At 38.2% G+C, this 24,504-nt stretch overlaps 1 protein-coding gene across 1 annotated transcript in view; it reads right to left on the bottom strand.

The window, feature by feature from the left end:
• Positions 1-24,504, bottom strand: part of CCDC146 (coiled-coil domain containing 146) — a gene marked incomplete at both ends in the record, with an annotated part of 66,009 nt that overhangs the window by 20,425 nt on the left and 21,080 nt on the right. Inside the window, 6 exons of the mRNA XM_079547306.1 lie at positions 132-359; positions 1,794-1,867; positions 2,497-2,673; positions 3,298-3,355; positions 11,151-11,360; positions 16,433-16,515. Coding sequence (XP_079403432.1) covers positions 132-359; positions 1,794-1,867; positions 2,497-2,673; positions 3,298-3,355; positions 11,151-11,360; positions 16,433-16,515 — 830 coding nt within the window. The remainder of the gene's footprint in view (positions 1-131; positions 360-1,793; positions 1,868-2,496; positions 2,674-3,297; positions 3,356-11,150; positions 11,361-16,432; positions 16,516-24,504) is intronic.

Here is a 24,504-nt window from a genome sequence, read left to right as displayed (position 1 = left end):
CCAACTCTGGTATTTCTGCTCCATCATGGTTGCCACATAGAACTTGAAAACATAAGCAAAGCAATACAAAAAGAGATGTTTCAGAACAAAGTGCTCCCTCACTCTACACAGCTTACATCTACTGCTCTTACCTCTCTACCAGGATCACCAGTTCCTTTTCTCTGCCAATTTCTAGCAATCTTATCAAAGCAGCACACTCTTGTTCTTTGCTCTCCTGCAAAGCTCTTTTTCCATCCAATTCCTTCATTACATCTTCTCTTTCTTGCAAGATATTTTCTGTCCCTTTGTCAATGTCTTTCAGGGCACAGTTTAACTCCTGCATTTGGTTATTAAGGTCTGCATTTTGATTCTCTGCATCGCTGTGGATATGTGTTAACAAAAGAGTAGAGGTTGACATTGCTACATGTGTATTTAAATGACAAAATTTAGGTTGTCAGTGTTCACAGGAGCACAAAATTATTTCAAAGCCACAGCTATCTGCTTGAAATGTACAATAGCAAGCTACTAATCTTCACATTGCAAGACAGTTCTGCATCAAACTACAAAGGATCGCGGGGATCTTAGCACCAGGACAGTGTTAAAAAATGGTAACGGAGCTCTGTCAGCATCACTGGATCCAGGGTTGTGATGCTTCCAGCCGTCATTCCAAGGCTGGAAGCTCAGAGTTTGTGTCTGTGACCTGTCTCAGGTAGAAGGACTCATTTAAATACTCCATTAATAATCTACTAAGTGCACTCACTCTTTAAAACTGCTTCTCTGTACCACAATAGGGAAGACTTCTTGTACGTACAATAGCAGAGTCACATTAAACATTAAGCAGAGTTTTGAGGAGAAAATAAAAGAAAGCTATCACATAAATCTTAAAATTGAGAAATTTAACATAGTCAACCACCAACTTTATTTCTGACAGGGACTGCAGGCAGGCAAAACAAAACTCTCTGTGTATCCCTGTGTGCTAGCAGGGCACATGTGCTCTGTTCAGCTGGATGGGCACTTAGCTTCCAACAGCTGGGAGCAACCAGGCTGACACTGCAGGTACCAGATAGATTTTACACATGCAGAAAGCAGCACATTATGCTCTGATGGAGGACAAAACAGCCACGAAAATAGAGAAAAAAAAAAGGCTGCTGACTGGCTGGCTTTCCCAGCTGAAATATTTGACAGAGTTCACACTGGGACCTTATAGTAAACAGCCTCTGCCTGACAAACCGCTGTGTATGCATGGAGGGAAAATGCTTGTTTCCTTGGGTCAGACCTCCACCTGTGTGAAAACTGCTGCAGTTTCCCTGAGGCCAGTGTAAATAAACTTATGTGCACTCACTGAGATCTACAACATATAAAACAGGCTAATTGCTGTGTTACACACTGCACATAACAGCTTAACTTATTAACCATTGAAAATCCACTAAGCAGATCTGATATATTTTAATTACTGTAGTGCAGTAAGATGGTTAAATAATTATCAGCTTTGTTCTCTATTTTTTTGTGTGTGCTTAAATTATATACAAATATAGAATAGTTTTGGTTGAATAGACCTTAAAGATTATCTTATTCCAGTCCCCTGACATGGACCGGGACATCTTCCAATAGATGAAAGTATTTAAATGGAAAGTATTTCACTGCATAAGCAACATTTTTTAGAAGGGTGCATTGATTTTGAGTGGATTATCAACACTGTTTTAAATGATGATCCTAATTTCAATCAACAGCTACTCTCTAATGCCTGTGTAACAAATGGATGAAAACAAGGAATACATACATACATATATTTATTTTATTTACTAAAAGCGTACATTTTTTTCTGATTCATCTTCTCAGCTTCCTTTCTAAGTTGCACTGGAACACCAAGGATCTTAACTAATTCATCCTAGCAACAAAAGACAAAGGTTAGGTTCATAGCCTCACAATCTTGGGTGATTTAACAGAATTAATACTTATATAGAACTGCTGTGAAACTTTGCAAGAAACCTATTTTCAAATTATTTGAGCTTATCTCAGGGAACTGTAGCTGCTGCTTTTGAAAATAATTACTGTTATTTACCATGTCATTATGTCTGAAAAACAAGATTCCCACTTGGATGCAATTAATATGCCTGCATATGTCATCTATATCATGAAAAGGAAAGCTGCAAAGACCTGGGTGCATTTTTTAAAATTCTCTGGACAAATCTGCACTAAGCTGGATGTGTTAGAGGAGCCTTACAATAACACAACAGAGCAAACACGACATTTTGCAAAGCACTTTTACTCAAAACCATGACTTCTATTATTTCCTATAGGAATAACAGTGAATATGGGACAGCAGTATATCTCATGCTTATTGGAAAATGATAAAATCCATACTGTAATGCCATTAAATGAGTTGGAATGACAAGCAACATCCTCTGCATCCTTAGACTGCACTGTAGATTCACTGCATCCTTAGACAAGAGCAGGCACCCACACACACATACATGCACAAACACAAAGATATGTGCATAATTAATTCTGTGTTACTTTTAAACCGTCCTGGACCTCCAGAAGCTTTTCCACTTCTTTCTTATCTATTATCATCAGCTTCTGCTTGGATAAAATGTCTTCTTTCATTGCGTTAACTTCTGCTTTCCTTTCGATTACTTCTTTGAGGAGCTCATCACAATCTTCTTTCATTTTTTTAATTTTCTTATCTGCTTCCTTTAAAAATGAAGTAGGAGATGAGATCCCACAGAATCACAGAATCACAGAATCACAAGGTTGGAAACGACCTGCAAGATCATCCAGTCCAACCACCCTCCCATTCCTATCAGTGCCACAAGCTACTAAACCATCTCTCGTAGCTCCTCATCCAGGCTATTCAGATTATTTATTTCATTCATTCAGATATTACAGAATTCACTGACACTGAATGATGCTAACATTTTTTACAAGGTATAAAATATGATCTTTTCTTCTATTGATAATTAGCAGAATTTTATTTCCAACAAATATGCATGTGTTCATCAGAATTTGACTGCAAAAGTATTTTGCATACTCACGTCCTATAACTTGTAGCTATCTTTACCCATTTGCTGCATACTGTAAAAAAATACTGAGTAAACTTAGGAATATCCAGATCTTTTATCAATCAAATAAGCACTGCTTCGCCTACAGTCATCAGACCTGAATTATTTGCTATCATCTCCTATAAAATCAACTATCTATCTTTCTACGTAAGTTAAAGATGTTTATAGCCACGCACTGTGAAAATATTTTCAGAGATGTTTTGGTATATTAGCAGACAGAACAGAAAACAAGTCTTTTCTCACATTTCATACTTACACCTTGCTTTGGAATTCTTTCATATTCTTTTTCCAGAAGTCCTTTCTCTTCTTGCAAACTGCAGGAGAATCAAAGCAGAGCTAGATGTATTAGTAATACGTCAAACAAGCTCAAAACTGAAGCCTCTGTTCTGCTCCACCAACACACATGGTGAGCTATCATCAGGGACAGCTTAAGGGTGTTCAGATGTAAACAGAGATTGCTCTCTACTAAAAGATAGGTCATATTGAAGCAGCATTTTTTCTAGTTCACATATCTAACCATTTGATCTGGACTTTCTTAGTCTTACCACCTCCTGTACGGTTGCTTTTGTTCCTCCTTCACCCTTGTGGTAACACTAACAAAGTTAGAGAATCAGAAACATGCTACACACTTCAACACACTTCACAGCACTTCAACATAGAGCTGAGGAAAAGGAAAGAGTAGGTGTGGAACATATATCCACAAAGAGATCACATGCCAATGAAAGAGCACTTGGGGGTATGAAACTTTCTTCCTTTGATTGCTCACATTCACACTGTAAACAGCTGAAAGTAAAGTTCCTCAAATCTAAAATGGGCTCCTGTGACAAAATACTCCTGAAAAGTGACCAGGGACATAGGCTAAGGCAATGGGACGTAGTAGCAAACTATACTGAAGAGCCAAGGTGACCACTGAATCATAGAATGGCCTGGGTTGAAAAGGGCCTTAAAGATCATCTATGTCCAACACCATTGCAATTTCATTTCTGGCATCAGAGACAGATGATGGAGAGCAGAAGGAGGAAAGGAAATATAGGAGAGCTCTGGGTGTGTTTTCAGCCATGTTGCCCTGAGAAAGTTGAAGAAGTGGCAACAAAAATGGAGCTGAGTGAGCAAGCATGTTAGACTTAAAACAGGAGCTTCTTGATGGCAGATAGGTAAAAACTGCCAAATATCACAAACTAGCCTTGGAATTAGTGAGGGAATACATCAGTACAACCCCAGTGCATGCAATGAACAACAACCTAAATGAGGTATATGGTCTACAGCAGCTTGCATGTTAGCACAACCAAATTGAGCTTTAGTCATTGTAGCACTGGCAGGGGAATTAGTAAGCAGGTTCTCTCAATACAATTAATATTTGTGATGACACTTTTTGAGTCTCAAGCTATAAATGAGTAATGATTACAACTAAGGAGCAAGTGAAACAAAATTATTTGTCCCAGATATACAAAAGAATCAACTTCAAACAATAAATCTGTGTTTTGTTTCTCCAACATGAGGATGTGCTGGTCAGTTCACCTGGAGCCTCAGGGTTGTCTGCAAGAATCTGCTATCCCACTCTTTAAATAAAGGGAGAATTAACAGAGGCAGACAGGCTTTCATGAAATAGTTGTGTCACGCAAAGGTGTAAAGTGTGGCAAGAGAACCCTGGAGCAGCCTTGACTGCGCAGAGCAGGTAGATATTACAGGTCTTCTGAATGTGGGTCACACTGAAGAGAGGCCACCCATCAGTATTTCTTCGATACCTTCCAGGGGCAGCTTCAGTCTTTGCAAGGCGGTGGTTCGCTTTTTGGGTGGTAGCAATGGTGGGGAGAGATCAGCTGACTGGTGGCCTCCTCCTCGTGGAGAATCCTTTGGATCTCTTGGTCACTTCTTTATTAGTGTTTTTTGTTGTTGTTGTTTGTTTGTTTGTTTGTTGTTGTTTTTCCCAGTAACTGGTTTCTTATGTTTTGTGTTTTTTTTCTTCAAACAAAAGGAGCAAAACTTCTATGCATAAGCCCCAGATAAAGACTTTTCAGTCAAGGGAATAAAACAGTTAAAAGAGAGCTGAGCTGACAGTGTTGCAATTCAAATGTTCGTGAAGAACAAGGTCTGACTCAGATGAAGAGCAAAGAGGAAATAAAGACACAGAGTAGAGCTTTTTATTTACAGTACGTACGTACATTTGTTTGCGCAGAGTGCAATAATACCTCCATGGGAACTGCTGTGTCTGAAAACTGATCTGAATGCCAGAGAGAATGAGTGTAGGAAAAGTTTTTCAAAGAAAAACAAATAATTTTAGATCAACCGTCCCCCCCCAAAATGATGAAAATATTTATAAAGGAAAGTTCCATTTCAAAATTGAGAAACTGCAAAGAACAAGATCACAGACACAGGTATATCTTGCACTGTACAGTGCAAGTATAAGTGAGCAGACAGAAACATCGGGTGGTTTCTTTGCTGAAGTTGGTTCAGGAGTTACTGCTTTTATGTCCCACTGGTTATAGACAACAAGGGATCAAACTGTGATGAAAATTGAGCTACTTTGATTTGGTGATAGAATATTTGTTCCCGTGTACTATGCCTCTGAACTACAGCTGAGACCTACGTTGAAATGCTGTGCTGGTCAAACTCAATATTTCCACCCACTGACAGGTTTTCTGAGTGTATTAATAAGTTAACAGTGACAATTTGTATTCCCAGCATGTGTGGGCAGGATTCCTAGCAGGACTCCTTGGGACTTGCATAATCACACTAATTGTAATGAATGTTCACTCTGCACAAATACCCACAACTGTCTGATTGCCACAGAACCTGATTAAATAAGTCCTGCTCAAATGGATTAAAGACGTACTGCAGTGGTCATCATCAGTCTGCACTGTGCCCTCTTTTATATTGTGCCAGACAATCAAAAGAACAATCAAAAAAATTAGGAGGAGAACACAGTTGACACTGCTTTTCTTTTGTCACATTCCTCACTCATGAGGACAGATTCCTGTGGAGCCATTCCAACCTCACAACAAAGACTCTGCCATCCATCAAAAGTAAAATGATTTGAACACCTCGTTTTCTGTGACATAAACAAGGGCAACAGGACACTGCAAGCACCAAGTGAAGTTGCCAGAGGAGCTGGCATGCTGACTTCTATTACACAGAAAACAGTGAAGGGATAAAAAGAAAATGGGGGCAGAAGGAAGAGGTGAAAGACAGGGCAAAAAGAATAGAAAAATGAAGAAGGGAAATACTATTTTTGAATGTAATAATTTCAAAAAATGTGAACATTTAAAGAATTTACTACATTAGTTTTACATACTTAACATTCACTTTTGCAGATTGCTTTTTTTCATTTTGTTTTGCTAAAATTCGTATTTTCTCCCTGACACTGTTAGTTTTTTGGCAAAACATTATTTTAGTTTCTGAAAATTGTTTCCATTGGATGCCCTTTCAAAAAACTGCCTTTAAAAATTGCATTTCAAGTTTAAAATGAATTTTAAGTTTCAAATCTGGACTTAAGTTAGGTGCTAAAACAAAACTCTTTCTGTGCATTCAGTGAATGCTATTGGTGTGATTTATCTTACCCTTGTGAGGATATGGTTTCATGAATTGTTATGACTCAGTTTAATAGATTACCACCAGTAAATATTGAGCATCTCAAAGCTCCAGGTTTCTCCTCAGCTCTTGGCCACAGAACTCTCAAGGCAGCTCCAGGGTTCCTAAGAAACTACTCTGTGAGCCAACATAAGTCATTAAAACAGCTAAAAATCACCAAATCAGACTTTTTACTTCTTTTTCTCTGTTAGTGAGTTTAACTGGGTCTCAGAGTTGAAGTGACTTATGGGTGTGGACTAGGGCAATGGAAAGGGAGAGGAGCATACATCTGGGAGCAGGAAAGGAGTGTTTGTGAGTGTTTCTTACCTTCTACTTATCTTTGTGAAGTTCAATAGCAGAATCATGCATTTAAAGCTATCACGGATGCAGATGTAATGAGTTAAAAAAAAAAAAAGCATGTGGAAAATTGGACCATTAATGAAAATGCATTCCAGACTTTTCCCTCAGAGATGTCTACAGCTGCAAACTGCTGCAGAAATAAAATAAAATTGTCAGAGAGATTAAGAAATGCAGTGGTAGTTGTCAACAGAGGTTCATTTCAGTTCCTCCGCAAGCAAAAGAACATTCTCAATGCCATGAATCCCAACACACAAGGAAGTGAACTTCTTCAACTGCTCTTACACATAGTTGGGACTGCTGAGGTACCATAGAAAGTGCTCAGCACTTCACAACTACAAACCTCCCAGCTAGTGACCACAACAACATATCAGAGCTGACAATTTGCCAGCGTGGCACTCCTGTAAGGCTCTTAACGCTGTTTAGTTTGTACACACTGGAGAATGCAGTCATAAGATGAGCTGGTACCAACTTCAAACTGTAATCTAACTTATTTATTAATTGTAATTCTTTACTAGATAAATTACGGATAAAAACTTTTCCCTTTTTAATTGCTCAGTGACTAATACTGAAATAATTGCAAGCATTGAAGCAATTTTCCATACTTGTAATGCTTGTACAAGGACAAAATCTGTTTTGCAATCCTGATTTGTCTGCAATAGCACACAGAACTTGAGTGAGTAGCCATTTTGTGAGCTGGGTAACTGGCTATGAGGGCTGCGGGTTAGACTGGGGCTTTGGGAGAAAATTGTTTTCAAGAATCAGGCACACTTAACCACACAGACTCTAGGTATAAATAATTTAATTTTAAATTAATTGCTTACTATTTAAAGTTTAGGTCATATATTCATTTATATGACAAATTCATTATTAATCAGTAATGAGCAATAACTGGTGCTATGATCTAATAAAGCAAAGCAGCACTTCCTTGTTTTATCTCAAAAGCCAGGGCTCCAAACCTCACATGGGCAGTAAAATAAATTTTTTCGTCAAGACAGAACCCATCTTTGCTGATCATATCAATCCATTTTCAGTCTATATTCTTACTGAGGCACTTCCAGTTGTACAAAACAATAAGTAATTAAAACAAAAGATGAAGTACCACCTTCAGATGTTGAAAGATGTATATGATCTGGAAAAAAAAAAAATGTTTATAGAGGCAAGAAGACAGGAAATGAAAGATGGAAGCGGAACAGAGAGAAAATATTTAAGTGACAAAAAACCCCAACAGTGCTATGCTGTATCACGATCATTCTTCAAGAGAAAAAGAAGGGACTACAGAAACAAGGAAATGGAAGGTCTTCAGAGTCTCACACTTGCTTCCATCTAAGCAGGCAAGATCTTACTTGAGACTCCTAAGATAAAGATAAAGCAATAGATAAGAGACACAGATTCCCTTCAAAGGCTTTTCTTCTTCACGTTCCATTCAAAAAGGTAAATAAGCAATATGTTTGTTTTCAGGCTAAACAGCCATTAGTCATAATTCCCGAAATTTTGTTGTAAGTGCCAAGCACAGCTGGGACTGTTATATTAACACAGTTGGACAGCAAGGGAAACTGTGCTCCAGAGAGACCGATGGCCCAGAGAGACCGGACTGCGAGAGGAGATTCTATCCTTCTGAAAAATGAAGGGAACCAAGCAGACACCTAACACCTTAAAATGACTCTAAGACACCTTACAGTATCTTTGGTGAGGTTTGCCCCCAGGCTGTGAGACTGCTCGTGCAGACCTACATGTCAGAAGGTATAATTTATTATGTGGAGAAAACCATCAGGCACAGAGTTCTTCATTTTACATCAATGCTTTTCTTAGAGAACCTGCTACTCATTACCCTATTCTGCAACGTCAGTTCCACTTATTTTACTCAAACCAACACATTCCTTCTTTACAAACATATTAACATCTGCTGTCTGTTTTTTCTCCATAGCTTGTTTCTTGTTTCCACATCTACATTCATTTATTCATTCCTCACATTGATACGCTACTCTGCCAGTCCTATTCATTCTACCCTTCTTTGGTAAAAAAAATCCCTCTCATCTCTGGCAAGTTAGTGTATTCTCTCCCAGAGCGCAGATCCACAGGTAACTGAGGCATGGTCAGTTCACACCAACCCCACAACAGGCACGAGACCTGGTGCTGCCATGAGGCACAATGCTGAATAAGGAATATTTTTAAAATCTGTGGCTCTTCAATTTAGAATGTGGATAAATGAGGGGGAATGCAACAGTGACCCATCAAACCGTCCTGCAGCACTGAAGACAAATAGGGGTCCAGATGTCTGGCCTCATCCAGTACAACTATCAGCATGAAATGAAGCTGCTAGGAGTCAAAACAGATGATTTAGGCTTGAAATAGATAAGTGGAAGTGCTTGTGGAGTTAATCTGCGGAACTCATTGCCCAGAGTGTTGCAATGCCAGAAGTTTATATTGGCTTAAGAGGAGACAGGAAAAGTTGAAGGAAGAGGGATCAGCTGAGGATTCTTAAATAAAGAGGAATGCATTTGGCTTGTGAAATCTCTGTCTCACAAATGGATGACTGCTGTGCTTTTGGTCGCTCTTAGGTACTGTGCCATATGGACTTCGGATCAGACCATACGACTGGGTTTGATCTCATGCAAAGCAAGAGGCCACAGAGGGGAATCATAGAATCACAGAATCATAGAATGGCCTGGGTTGAAAAGGACCACAATGCTCATCTAGTTTCAACCCCCTGCTATGTGCAGGGTCACCAACCACCGGGCCAGGCTGCCCAGAGCCACATCCAGCCTGGTCTTGAATGCCTCCAGGGATGGGGCATCCACAACCTTCCTGGGCAACCTGTTCCAGTGCGTCACCAAGCTTCTTATAAAAGTGAAATAACATTTTTCCCACTATTGCTGACCCAAACCATATATATTTTTAATTGACGCTATAAGATTTTAAATTCAAATTTAAGGATCAGTGAAGAAAATGTTCAAGGGTAACTGAATATCTAAGTTGTGTTTCTGCAGGACATAGAAATCTCCATTTAACTAAAGGTAAAAAGTAGAGTATGAGTAGATATCCCTTAATCATACAAAACCCACCATTTCTTTGGAAATGTAATACAAATTAGTGAGAAATGTTTGTAATGAGTGAGGGGAAATGGGTCAAAAAGCATGACATTTTGAACAGTGTGTTTCTGGATTGCTTGTAAATTTCAATACATTCTGTATTTAATAATTTTTCAGGAAATCTCATGATGCTTAGTTATCTCATAGCAAATAATTTTTTCCAGATGATTTCTCTATTTCTCCCACTCCCAGTTTACTTCCTTCTCAAGTTTCCCTCTTAGAGAAAACATTTGGCTCTTCAAAAAATATCAAGGAAGAACTGCCAGAAAAATCTACTCCATGCAGCTCATACACTGCCTCTGATTTCCTTGTAGAAGATTAGTTTTAACCGCTGACTTGCTGACATTACTTATCTAGCTTTATGTGCCAACTGAAGTATTGCTGGTTTGAAGATAGGTAAAAATGGTGAACACTCCACAAAGTGAAAATATGAGCTCATCTCCATAGGAACGTATTTTTAAAAGTACAATGGTGTTGTTTGTAATTTTACTGTAGAAGCACCAACTACAATACACTGATGTGTAAATGATTCAGTACAATACTGTGTAATAATTTTTTATAAAATTTTCAATATTCACATCTTTCACAGCAAATTTCTCATTTCTCAGATGTGAGAGTATAGAAATGATTTTCCTATTTTAAATAACTGAGTAGAAACTCCTGAATAAAATGTGTTTTTGATGTTAAAATAGTGTTGAGTCTATTTATGACATTGTTTCCATAAAATCCCAGTCACCAGAGCTCTGAGATACTTTAGCCATTAGCACTGAAGGTGTCCTTAGTATTGAAGTTATCCTAGACTAGAAACTGGTGCTGAAAGTTTTGCCTCTCCAAACATTAATGGTACAATATGATAAAACTAAAGTTGTATTTCAGAGGATACCTTCTAAAATAAAAATTATCTACAAACCACACACGGGAATAATTTTATTAATCTCTGAAATGTCCTTACTAGGCAAGTTTGTTGCAATTTGCTTAAAAATAGCTGTCAAGAAATAGATCCACGTATAGTGGAGACTGAAATTACATTTTGTTATTATCTTTTTAGATAAACTATGATAAAACAAGCAGAGATTTGATTGTTATCACCTACCATTTTATCCTGAACTGAATTTCATGCTCTCTTTCTTTAATAACGTTGTACTCATTTTGGCAATTAAGAAGCTGTTGCCTTAATCGGCAGACTTCACTGGAAGATTCTTCAGGGAACTGTTCTGCTTTTTCCAGTTCATGCTTCTGTTGTTCCAGCTCTACACTAAGACGTTTGGCTTCCCGCAACAGCTGGATCTCAGATTCCTGTAAGCTACATTAAGTAGAAAAACTTAGATCTAAGCACAAGCGTTATACTTACATTACTTTACATTTCTGTAGTATATAAAGCAATGTTTTGGAGATGAGACTGGATTAAGTCATGTGCAATCTGGGTGGATCTCATGGCTGACCCTGATCAAACAGGAGGTTGGACCAGAGACCTCCTGAGGTCAGTTCAAACCTGTGTTGTCTCACGAGAACAGTGAGACTTGTTGAAAGGGGATCTTCTGCATCTAATCCCATTTAATTTTAACCAGATAAAAGATGGTCACTTAGTCCAAGTTATTCAGAGTTATTCATCTAGCACCTCCTAGAATCAGTGAAGAGATAGCAATTCTTTTTAACCCAAGGGGTGTGTGGTATCAGGTAGTGGTTCAACTCACGGATTACATGGAAAGCATTCTGAATAACTGAAATACTCTGGAGGGATAAGCAACATTTTACTGCTTAGCTTCGGTAACTACACAGCATGCAGAAAAGGACGGAAGTGAAAATCTGGAACCTTTGCTTCCTGGCATGAGAAAAATGCACTTTTTCTCCCACGTGACCAGCAGTGACAACAGACAAGTATGAAGATGAAAACCAGAATTAAGGTTAAATCCTAAACAATTAAATTCAGGAGTAAAAGTCCCATTCACAGAGAGTAAACGCACCCCTTTCAGCACAAGTTACTGACTCAAGAACACAGGAAAGGGATTTGATCAACAATACAAAATGTTTTATCACATCAGTGTGCTGACCAGTATCAGGGCAGTATTCACCAGTACAGGGCCCAGCCTGGGCTGTGCAACACCTCAATGTTCTTAGCTAACTCCCGGACATGTACCCAGTGCTGAGCCATGTGTTGCTGTCGCTGGAGTGTTACCAGCAGCTGAAGCAGCTCACCTGATGATCTGAGGCTGCAACTACATTTGTGGACTTCTCTGGAAACATATTAGTGGAACTGAGGGATCATCTGAAATCACCTGTGCCACCAAAGTTTGGCTTCACGAAAACAACAAATTGTAATATTCTGTCAGTGCTAACAGACTGGTGCTCACAATATTCTTATGAGTCTGCATGGCGACAGCCAAATAATGGATCTTAAAAGCTGCTATTAAAATACACTGGTAATTATGGAAGAGTCTTGTTGAACTGCAGCGTGAAAATTATTATACATTGTTTGATAGACCAACTTAGTCTTCTTGCTATTGCTATCACTGTACATGCCTTCTCAATATTATTGAATTGTAAGCTGTATACAATGGCATGCTACAGTTAATCAGAAGTAATGAGGAAGAATAAAGAACTTAATCACTTGCCCTTTATTAATTAAAAAATGTAATTTATTATTTTTTAAAAATTATTGTCTCCTGTACTGAGAATCTCTACACCAAATTCTAGCTGAAAGATGACAATTGTGAGTACATTGAAAGCTAAGTAACAACAAAATTACATCACACCAAAGAACAGAACTAGGATGGTAACTGTAAAACATAAAATACACAGCCGACTACATGGTACAAACATGCTGAAATAACAAAGAAAGAGTTTTGTTTTGTGTAACATTTCTAGTTAAATAACCACTTCCTTTTTTAGAACAGAAAATAAGAAAACCACAGAGAAACAGGATATAAGAGTGTGTCTTTATCATGAACTTCATGCTTTGACGTATTTATATAATAATATTTCAAGGAGAAAATTGTTTGAGGTATCTAGGCAAGATCCTAAATAATGCTTAGATCTTACTTAAATAAGTCAAAATAATGAAACTGATCTGGGGAGAAAATATAATTGGATGCAATAATACACACTCGTTTATAAAATAATTCCTCCATTAAACATAAATTAAACATAAATTTTATATAAATAATAATTATATATAAAATTACATTAAAAGTTCTTCCATAAAAACAAAACTCTTATTATTTATTTTTTTCAAGGTAATAAAAAGGAAAAAGCAATTAAAAAAAAAAAAAGAATAAAGTAAAAAACAGAATCTATACCAGATCTTGTTCCTCATAGTTACCAACAGTATTTTTTCATGTGAAGGTTTAAATTCCAATGAAAAAATGATTAGAAATCTACACAAAAAATGTTTAGACCCTCATGTGTGCAAAAATATGTTTGCCCAGTGTGTGATGTAGCAGCTTGTGGATTAATGAAGTGACTAACAATTTCATATAGACTTAAGAAGATAGGATTCCAAATTCATCAATGAACTATTATTACTTTCTTACAGCTTGTTGTGTGAGAATATTTGTATTTGGCTCCTCATTGGGCTTTGGGCAGTCTGATCTAGGGAGAGATGTGCTGGCCCATGGCAGGAGAGCTGGACTAGATGATCTCTAAAGGTCCCTTCCTACCCAAAGCATTCTATGATTCTGTCATTTTGTGCAACTCACAATTGAGCCACATGTCTGTTTGGCCAAAGAGGTTTTCTAAGATGAAATATGAGGTAAGGTACTTAAGCTTCAGATGCAGCCTCACTGCAAAACAGATGGGTGAGACAACAGCAGAAAGGGAAGGCAGCCTGTTCACAGAACTTCAGTAGTGCAGCAGACTTTCAGCAACATGTAACAGCCTGACTCAGTGTGTCAAGGATCTTGACTGCCAGGTGACATCTCTCAACTTTTCAGAATACCAAATTAAGTAAAACTGAAACCAAGAAATAATGAAGTATTTACCACTAAGAAAAGGACCACAGTATGCCCTAACCAGTGTGTACTCCATCAGCAGCCTTAAAACGATCTGCGCGCTTACTAATTCCACTCATCACATTAGACAGACCTGCATTATATACCAAGAGGTCACTTGCAATAGTTTGACAGAACTGTCACAGGGATCTACACTCTTCATGGTGCATAAATCTCACGTTGTTACCTCTGAGATAGATGTATGTAAAATTTTATTCATAAAGTCATAGAACCACAGAATATCCTGAGTTGGAAGGGACCCTCAAGGATTGTTGAGTACAACTCCTGGATCCCACACAGAATCATCCAAAATTCAAACTCAGTGTCTGAGAGCACTGTCCAAATCCTTCTTGAACACCAACAGCTTGGAGCCATGGCCACTGCCCTGGGGTGCCTTTTCCAAGCCCATCTCCCTGTGGTGAAGAACTTCTTAAGTTTCTTAGTTACCATTTCCTGGTAATTAATGATAGGAGGCACAGTAATGGTACGAAGCAGGAGATGGTCAGATTGGACATTAGGAAAACTTTCTTTACTGTGAGACTGGACAAGCAATAGAACAGGCTCCTTAGAGAGGTGGATGGTGTCTCACGCCTGTCAGTGTTCAGGAGGCATCTGGATAATATCCTCATTAACTTTTGGTTGGCCCTTAAGACAATTGGGCTAAATGATCTCTGAAGGTCCCTTCCAACTGAACTATTCTCATCTAGTCTAGTCTAGTCTAGTCCAGTCTAATATTCAGTCTGAACTTCCCTTAGGTTATACCAATGACTAAAAGAAAGAACTACATTCAGTTTGAAGACTTTCTCACCCAGCATCACTTTCTTCTGCACAGCATTTAACAGTGCTGATCAACAAAAGACATTCTGCCTTGGGGATCAGTTAAGTGATGAAATTTAACTGTGATAGGTGTAAAAATGAGTTAGTGATCCACAGAGTTTTACTGAAGAACTAAAAATTAAAAATTTGTATTGATTCTTCTTAATAATTGTAAGAAAAGGACAAATGCCTCACAGATGATCCCAAAAGGTCTTGCTCAGTACAGACTGAAAAGAGGGTGACACGAGTCATAAGCACACTAGAAATTTTATTATTTTTCTGCCTTCAGAAGTCTGATTTTTTGGAAGGGTGGGCAGGGTTTCATCTCAGTTGACTGAGACCAACAGTATAAACATGTACTCACCCTATCATCTGGACTCTGATTATAGTCAATGGACAAAAATAGATGCCCGGAGATGTCTGTCAAAGAAGAAAGTGTACGGTTCCTGATATTGAGTATCAATGGCCTCTAGGTACGTAGTTCAGCTGTGTGTATCTACAGAAATTCGGGCAAATGAGTCTTGCCTTTACTGTTTGGAAAGTCCTCAAATATAGCAGAGATTGTGATGAATTTTTGATTATTGATTTCCCTTGCTTTCTTCCAGAAGTAGGAGGAATTAATCTGTGGAAATTAGCATTAGTGCATTCATGTGTAAGTGTTTTGCTTTAACACATGGCTAATCCAAGTAAAGAGTGCTTTGTGACTCCCTCCAATTGACTTTCTTGCAGAAATACAGCAATTGCATACTTCTGTGAGAACAATGAAGAGAATGAAGGCTATAATCTATCATCCAACACACTTCTGGTGCATGGCTTAAAGCAGTTTTATGTATAAAAGAAAGGAGTTTGGTCTTGTTTTCTCTCAGGCAATATTTCACCTATACTACCTATAGAAAAAAAGTTGCGATTATAAAAATATATGTTTTATATTAAAAAAAAATGCTATGAAAATATACAAAATAAAGTAAGTATAGACATGATTGAATTTTTTTCCAGCCAAAGACAGGTTTCAAATTAACACTGGCTAAATGTAGATCATGTTTAGTAGCTACTGGATTTCTCCTTCATCTCAGTGAACACTGGTGTGCTAGAAACATTTTCAATCAATTAACCCAAAATCCACATCATATGTTTAGCTCTAAGCATCAGCCTTGGAGCCTCTACGGCATTGAACTGGTTTAGAAGTGCTGCTTTAAATGTTGTTTCTCCAAAATACTTGATGTGCACTGATCTGAATAAAGTCAAATGACTTTTTACACAGCCAAAGCCTTATTCTAGCTTCCCATTTTATTAGGATGAAACTAAGACTTTCAACTTTAGGATCCTGTGTTTTCAGGATCAAATATATTAGTCACAAAGACTTGCAAATATTGGAGTCCTGCCACTCTATTCAGCCCAGTAACACAATACTATCTACTCTTCTTTTCCTTCTACTCAAAGAAGAGCTCAAGCCTGGCACAAAAGTACAACCACAATCCCTTGTCTCAACAGAGCAGGGCAGACTCACAGCTACCACACCTAACTTCAGACTTTGAAGCTTCAGGATATACTTAGGAAACTGTAAATATTGTACCTTCTCACAGTTTCATGCAGCAGGTTGTACTTTGCCTTCAGCTCAGCTACTCTGGAGCCAGTAAGTTTTCCAGCAGAAAATAGCTAGGGAAGAGAAACAGACAGTTACAAAATCTGCTAAGCACTAATATTTTCATTATGCTGTAATTTTTATAACCATAATTAACTCCCTTAATTTAAAGAGGTTTTGGTCATGAAAAAAAAGCAGTTTGGCTCAAGCTGGACTACACCAGGCCATAGAATGTGTTGCCTTATGTATCCATGCAGACCTTCAGCAAACTCTGAGAGCAAACTGCTCCAGTAACCCAAAGCTACAAAAGCCATGTATCTGAGCTGCAGCTTAGACATCTTGTGAAGATTCTTCAGGTGTCTTCAGGACAGTAATTTGGCCTAGAGAACCAATGCTTAATGTAAATAGAATAGAATATGTAAATAGAAATAGAATATGGACCCAATTTTGCCAATGGAAGAAACAGCAGCAATACAATGGCACATGATCTGGCTCTATTGAATTTGTATTGAGTTCATGAGGCCACAGTCAGCCTTTTGGGGCAGCAAGTCAAATATGCAATTTCCCGGAAATCTGCCAAAATTTTGCTTGTGCAGATCTCCTGAAACAAGAAACAAATCTTAGTTGTCTTCTGATGCAGCACCAAGAGAAGAAACCCAAAAGTGCTTATGTCCTCTAGTCCTTTAGGCCCACAGAGAAATGCCTTTTCCCAACGTGAGCTTTTAAGAGGACCATTTAAGAGATTCATATGTGGCCTTTTCTATAGATGCCTTTTTCTTGAATACCCAGGAGAAACTGTCCAGAATTAGTCCTACAGATAGGAAGCAGACATCATGTGAATGTACCAGGGGAAGCATATATTGTGTTGATAGATGTTTTACTTCTTTATTTATTTAAGATTTGCTGCAAAATATTTCAGGACAGGACAATCTTTATTTTATGTAGCTCTGAGAAAAGGAAAGAAGATCTAATCTGGTTTTCATTTCTTTGTGTGAGATGAAAGATAAGCAACTCTCAGATATTTATTTTGGCATCTTTTTCAAGCTAAAGATGCTGTTTACTTGAGTTCATAGTACTGATTAACTCTTCTGTGAGAAAGAGTTTCCCCAGCTCTACTCCCATTAGCCTCCTGTGAAAGTATTGTTGTTCTAATTAGGTATTATCTCATTATTGTCATTTTCTCGTGTACATGTCATCCATACCTCTGAGTTCTATTTTTTCTTCCTGCTTAGCTTCTCACTGTGGACATAGGTCATGAACATCTCAGAAATAAACTTACTTGTCCTTGAGTCTGTGTTTTCTCCTTTATATGCGTTAGTTTTCTACATGTCTTACACTTAATTTCACAGTTCAGTTCAAAGGTAAAAAGTCTGTTCCAAAAAGTTCCCACACTGTGTGGAGACACCTAATCTTGAAAACTATAAGGCAGGCTGTATGGATAGCATAACCACCATGTCAAAATGGGGCAATGCTTGTGGAAACTGTCATCTCCATACAGATCTCATTACCATCACGTTACCTGGGATCCAAAGATTTATTACTGAAGCCCAGCAAATTGTTTTCTCCAACATTCTTTGGAAGGAAGAAGGGAAAGAAAGGAAGGAAAGAGAGTACAGCTTGAGGAGAAAAATATTTGTAGAAGAAGGGAAGAAAAGTGAGAGTTAATTGCAAAAAAAATGTATCTGGTGATAAGATATATAGACATATATATATGTCTATATGATATATATAGATATAGGATTTACTGTTGAGGCACAGGAGTAGCACAAAGCCAAATTACCTTCATGTGACCTGGTGTCAACTAACTTTTCACCAGGTTACCAGACTACTCACTCCTATCAAACTGTTTTTTCTTTCTCAGGAAAGTATTTTCCCTGCTAAATCTCCTCATTAGCACATGATCTCAAATTGCTCTTTATTCCAATAGCATTCAGTCATGTGCACTGCTATTGCTAAAAACTTGATTTACCAATGTCAAAACCCAATTCATGGGTTTAACTTACGTTGAAAATGATCTTGGATTCACAAAAAGTTCAAATTTTAAGTACAGTAGCTATTCTTTTGTTTTTCTCCAGAGTTTCGTAGAATATTTTGTTGTTATTCCATGGTACAGAAACAAAGACATTTTTCCTTCATGGCTTGTAATTCCAGACCTTGCATATCTTCTTCTGTGGTGACATGCTTCTGCCCCTGACATTCCATTCCAGGTCATCTCATCGCATATCTTTCCCGTATATTTTTGTTTAGAAGGGCAAAAATTTTATGGTGGAGAACAATATAATCTAAGTTTATTTTTAGCCAAAAAAAAAAAACCAAACAAACAAAAAAAAAAAACCAACAAATCACATGGAAAATCTGAGGGCAATGATCCAGAACAAATCTGTACTCATGAGAAGAAATTTTACTTTTACAAATTGACATAAATGGGGATACTTGAAAGAGTGAGCATTATTTGCATAGCTAATGGTTGAAACACTGATTCTTACTATACAATCTTCAAATCAAAACATAAATAAAACAAAAATCTACATCTTGCTTTTTCTGCTTACTTTCATTAGGCTTTAAAAGAAGCTGTTGGAATCGAAATTTAAGTCATGTTGATAATTTTCTGTGTTTGGGCTTAAAATGGATTTTGTCCCAAACGTTGTAAAAGATGTGATGAGCATTCTTTTTCTATTTAACCTTTTAACAAGAAATTCTGAATTCTGGTGAAACCAATATAAATATCAACAGTAGAAAAAAATAAATTAAACAAATTTAGCTGAAACATAAAGCTTTGAACTGATTAGTCAGCATACAGCCTTAAGAAGTACACTGTAGACAAAGTCCAAAAGAACTGTAATAAAACCGAAAGATTTCCCTGCCTCACAAACTCCATTTATTTGTACTAGGAATGGCTACCTATCTCTGCATGAAGACAAAGAAAATTTTCCACCATTTTTATTTTTATAGATTGCACAAATACGACTGTGGAAGGAAAAAAAAAAGAAGCCTATATTGATACACATACATTGGTACCAAGGACCTTTTTGCAATTTATTGCAAGAAAGAACAATTTGAAAAAGGCTCAGCAATTCTTAACTGAATAACATTTATTCTGTGAAGGAAAATCTTGTACCACGTAACTGTATTTTATAGAGTTTAGAACACTGCCACGAGTCCTGACATGCTTTAATCTGACGGTTAATTTTATATAAATAGTCCTCCTTTCCTTGGCTCACAGACTTATTCTGTTCTGAAATAAGAGACATGGGTGATATTTCTAACAGGACCTGTAAGGCCGTATGGTGTATAACAGTAATTCCTCCTAAGTCAGAACAGTTAAAATCTCAAGCAGGAATATTAAGCTCATATATTGAATTCCTGCATGCCAGCTGCCCTCTAAACTACAGGTTTCACATTTGGATCTCAGAGAAGTATATAAAAAGTCTTTTTTATAACCAGATGCCATAATATAAAACATTTCTACAGCTTTATTACTCAGCTTCAGCATTAGATTTCTTTCTTTTATGTCTTTTTTTAAACACTGAAAGCTAAATTGGAACTAGAATTCATAAATATTTCTTTTTACTTCTATTTTTGAATGTGGACAATGGATGACTCATATTTTCCTTTGAGAGTCTGCCTGATTTGAATTAGGGTCACCTTTGTCTTTTTATCATAAAAGGCATGTTTTAACACAGGATAAGAAACAAATTACAAATAACAACAAATAACAACAGTTATCCTCAGGACACTCCTCTCTCTGACCTGGTAATCTCGGCCGGGGAGCACACTAACCCCCCTGTGATTCTGAAAGAAACAGTCAGAGACCTACTGCTCTAACTGGACTGTCACAAGTTGATGGGGCCAGATGAGATCCACCCAAGAGTGCGGAGGGAACTGGCGGAGGTGATAGCCGAGCCGCTTTCCATCATCTGTCAGCGCTCCTTGTTGACTGGTGAGGTCCCAGAAGACTGGAGGCTTGCCAATGTGACTCCCATTTACAAGAAAGGTCGTAAGGAGGATCCGGGGAACTACAGGCCTGTTAGCCTGACCTCGGTGCCAGGGAAGGTTATGGAGCAGATTGTCTTGAGGGAGATCATGTGGCATGTGCGGGATGAGCGGGGGATCAGGCCTAGCCAGCATGGGTTCGTGAAGGGCAGGTCCTGCTTGACCAACCTGATCTCCTTCTATGATCTAGTGACCCAGCTGGTGGATGAGGGAAAGGCTGTTGATGTGGTCTACCTAGACTTCAGCAAAGCCTTTGACACTGTCTCCCACAGCATTCTCCTGCAGAAGCTGGCAGCCCTTGGATGGGTACACTCTTGGCTGGGTGAGGAGCTGGCTGGAGGGCTGGGCGCAGAGAGTGGTGGTGAATGGAGTCAAATCCAGCTGGCGACCGGTTGTGAGTGGTGTTCCCCAGGGGTCGGTGCTGGGGCCTGTCCTCTTCAATATCTTTATTGATGACCTCGATGAGGGCATCGAGTGCACCCTCAGTAAATTTGCAGATGACACCAAATTGGCTGGAAGTGTGGATCTGCATGGGGGTGGCGAGGCCCTACAGAGGGATCTGGACAGGCTGGAGAGCTGGGCTGAAGCCAATGGGATGAGTTTCAACAAGGCCAAATGCCGGGTCCTGCACTTCGGCCACAACAACCCCAGGCGACGCTACAGGCTTGGGGCGGTGTGGCTGGAGGACTGCGTAGAGGAAATGGACCTGGGGGTATTGATTGATGCTCGGCTGAACATGAGCCGACAGTGTGCCCAGGTGGCCAAGAAGGCCAATGGCATCCTGGCTTGCATCAGAAACAGCGTTGCAAGCAGGAGCAGAGAGGTGATTGTTCCCCTATATTCAGCACTCGTCAGGCCGCACCTCGAGTACTGTGTCCAGTTTTGGGCCCCTCACTGCACGAAAGATATTGAGGCCATGGAACGTGTTCAAAGGAGGGCAACAAAGCTGGTGAGGGGTCTGGAACACAGGCCATATGAGGAGAGGCTGAAGGAGCTGGGATTGTTCAGCCTGGAGAAGAGGAGGCTCAGGGCAGACCTAATTGCTATAACTTCCTGAAGGGAGGTTGTAGTGAGCTGGGGGTCGGCCTCTTCTCTTGTGTCATTAGAGATAGGACCAGAGGGAATGGCTTCAAGCTACGGCAGGGGAGATTCAGGCTGGACATGAGGAAGTATTACTTTTCAGAAAGGGTGGTCAGGCACTGGAATGGACTGCCCAGGGAGGTGGTGGAGTCACCGAGCCTGGGGGTGTTCAAGGAAAGGCTGGATGTTGTGTTGAGGGACATGGTTTAGTGGGAGCTATTGGGAATGGGTGAACGGTTGGACTGGATGATCTTTTAGGTCTTTTCCAACCTTGGTGATTCTATGATTCTATGATTCTAAATCAACTCTTAAGCACAAAAATGTTGTTTTCTATAGCAAACTGATGTTGACTGTGGGGATAGATGGAGTATAGACATTATTCTTTCCTAGCCAGGATTCTACATCATGGTAAAAATTTCAGACAATTAACATACATTAAATACACAGGTATGTGCAAATCCTAAGTGCATATACACTTTCATTAATTTGCCTTTGCACACAGATGAGAAGGCCCTATTCCATTTCATTTGATCAGTAGCAACTGTTACACGTAATCTGACACATTGCTGAGGCAGGGTAAATAGAGAGCAGCTCAGCTGCATAATTAAAGTCTGCATCTGATATCGATCTGATTATATTAGTTTTGTAAAAATTATATAAAGTTATACTATATCTATCAGCAATTAAATAAAAATATACTTTTTCCATAATATCTATTATAAAAAGCATATACAATCATTAACTTGACCATGTTTTAAGACACAGCATAATACAAACTAATTTTTAAAAAATTATTTGAAATGGATTAAACAAATATTCACATTGCTGATGCTTTTCTGCTCATTCAGGCCAAATTTGATTTTGCAGGCAAAGTTTTTACATAAAATGATTAACGAAGCTTACTAAGACTTACTATTAAATTAAAAATATACGTATAGATGGACTTTGAACAAAGACATTACAGTTCTCATATATCATTTTGGAAGCAAAATAAAGTTAATCACTTGTTTAAATAAATTATAGTTCATCTTACAATGAACCTGGTCTAGTAGCAGCCCATTCTATGATTCCATAAACAACAGACACAACAAAAACAGCAGTGTACTTCTGCAGTGTAACTGTAGGTGTTTCCGGGTTTCAACCTTAGGGAAGTAAGGTTGCAACTTTGTTCAAGGAAAGTCATCATTCAGCAACACACAATTAAAGCAACTGATGATAAAATAGACAATGGTATTTACATTCCTCCACACATACAAACATTTCTAAACAAAGGTTTGTGATAACTTTCTTTGAGTTTGTTGGATCCGTATTGGCCACTTTAAGGAAAAAAAGAAAGCAAAAAGATGCATACAAGACAGAAGTCCAGAGTTTAAGAGGTTATAGTCAATGTTCCCATTCCCTAAGATGCAATCACAGCTCATTTTACTGCTTGTAAGATCGCACATTTCTAACTAATACAGTAGTTGTCTTCTGCTGTATTAATAAAGGTCTATATTGAAATTAAGGAAAAGAATGGGTGAGAAGCTGGAGTAGTGAGAAAGAAAAAGAGCTTGTGAATGACAACTGAAGGTGTCTTTTTTCTGCTCTGTGTTAACTACAGTGTTCTGGAAAGAACTGAGATCACTTGGTTATGTTGGCCAGAGTGAAGCTGAAGTCTGCAATCTGGCATACAGCCAGTTCTGTAACTGTTGAGTCTTCCAGTCCCTGTTTGTATCAGTTATTCTAAACCGTGTTTTGCTTTTCTCAGCTTTTCTTTCTCATTATACAATACACCAGAACGTCATACATTTTCAAACACACCCAAATTTGTTAGATAATCTGGGTAAGCTAAAATAAATTTTCATTATCTAAATAGAGAATAATTGGAAAAGTGGATGAAGATTTGGCAGCTGCCTGTAGGTAGTTGCCTGGAAATTCTTTTTTACTTTTTTCCCCATACTCCCATAAAAGTAATTACATTAAAAAAAAAGGAAAGCATGTATCTTTTTACTGGATTTACTTTCACCTTTCTGTTTTAACTTATTTTTTCTGTTATATTAACTTTATACTATTACATTACCCTTTCTTTTACTTTACTTATTTTTAAGTAATTAACATATTACACAGCACTAAGTGGAATCTTCTAATTTTATGTTTTTCGTGTTACTTTACTATCTGAAGCAAAACAGAACAAATTATTTCATCATATCCGAAATAAATGCGCTGCCAGTACTGCATAATCCTGCCCTATGATAAAGACTGGGGATGCAGATTTTGCTGAAAAGGACAGGAACCTTTTAGGTACAGGAATCCATGAGTGAAACAGAAGAATGCTTATGCTCAAAAAACAAAATCACTTGTGCTTAAGTAGCTGTTCTGAACACTTGCATAACTCTTTCCTATAACCTTACTAGCAATAAGCTTTCTAACAACAGTTTCTCATCAGAGCTGTCTTGAAAACCTCATGCAGAAAATTCCAGGAAAAAGTGAGCACTATCCAGGAACACACTGGATCTCAGGGAGTCCTTTCATATGCTTTAAACTTGACTTCTGGTTCGTTAGCCCCTCATATAGCACTACTCTAGTTTTTCTGAGGCAGTAGGTGGGTGCAGATAAGATGTTGATAAGAAACAGAATATGAATGGGAAATAAGAGTGTAGAAAGAAGAGGATCTGCTTGATAAATAAGATGCACTTTAATGTGAGCAAAACTAGAGAAATCCATCTCTGAGTTCATTAAACTCTGTCCACAATTACTTTCTTTGTTTTAGTAGACTATATTCAATGTTTTTGTGAGCCATCTCAAAGCAACACACCAAGAAACTCGCCTGTGTTTTTAAAACACATTTTCTTTAACTCTGATATGATGTAAGTAAGAACTGTAAGAACTTTGACTTTCCTATTTTTTACTTTGAAGGGTTTTGAACTTCTTTCAGAGCTCTCCATAAATAAATAAAATTAAGCCACGCTTTAAGATTCTGCAATCTGAATACTGAACTAATTCCTCACATG

The sequence above is a fragment of the Tetrao urogallus genome (genome assembly GCF_951394365.1).
Source record: "Tetrao urogallus genome assembly, chromosome: 1".
Classification (NCBI taxonomy): Eukaryota; Metazoa; Chordata; class Aves; order Galliformes; family Phasianidae; genus Tetrao; species Tetrao urogallus.
This window is presented reverse-complemented; position numbering and strand designations above follow the sequence as displayed.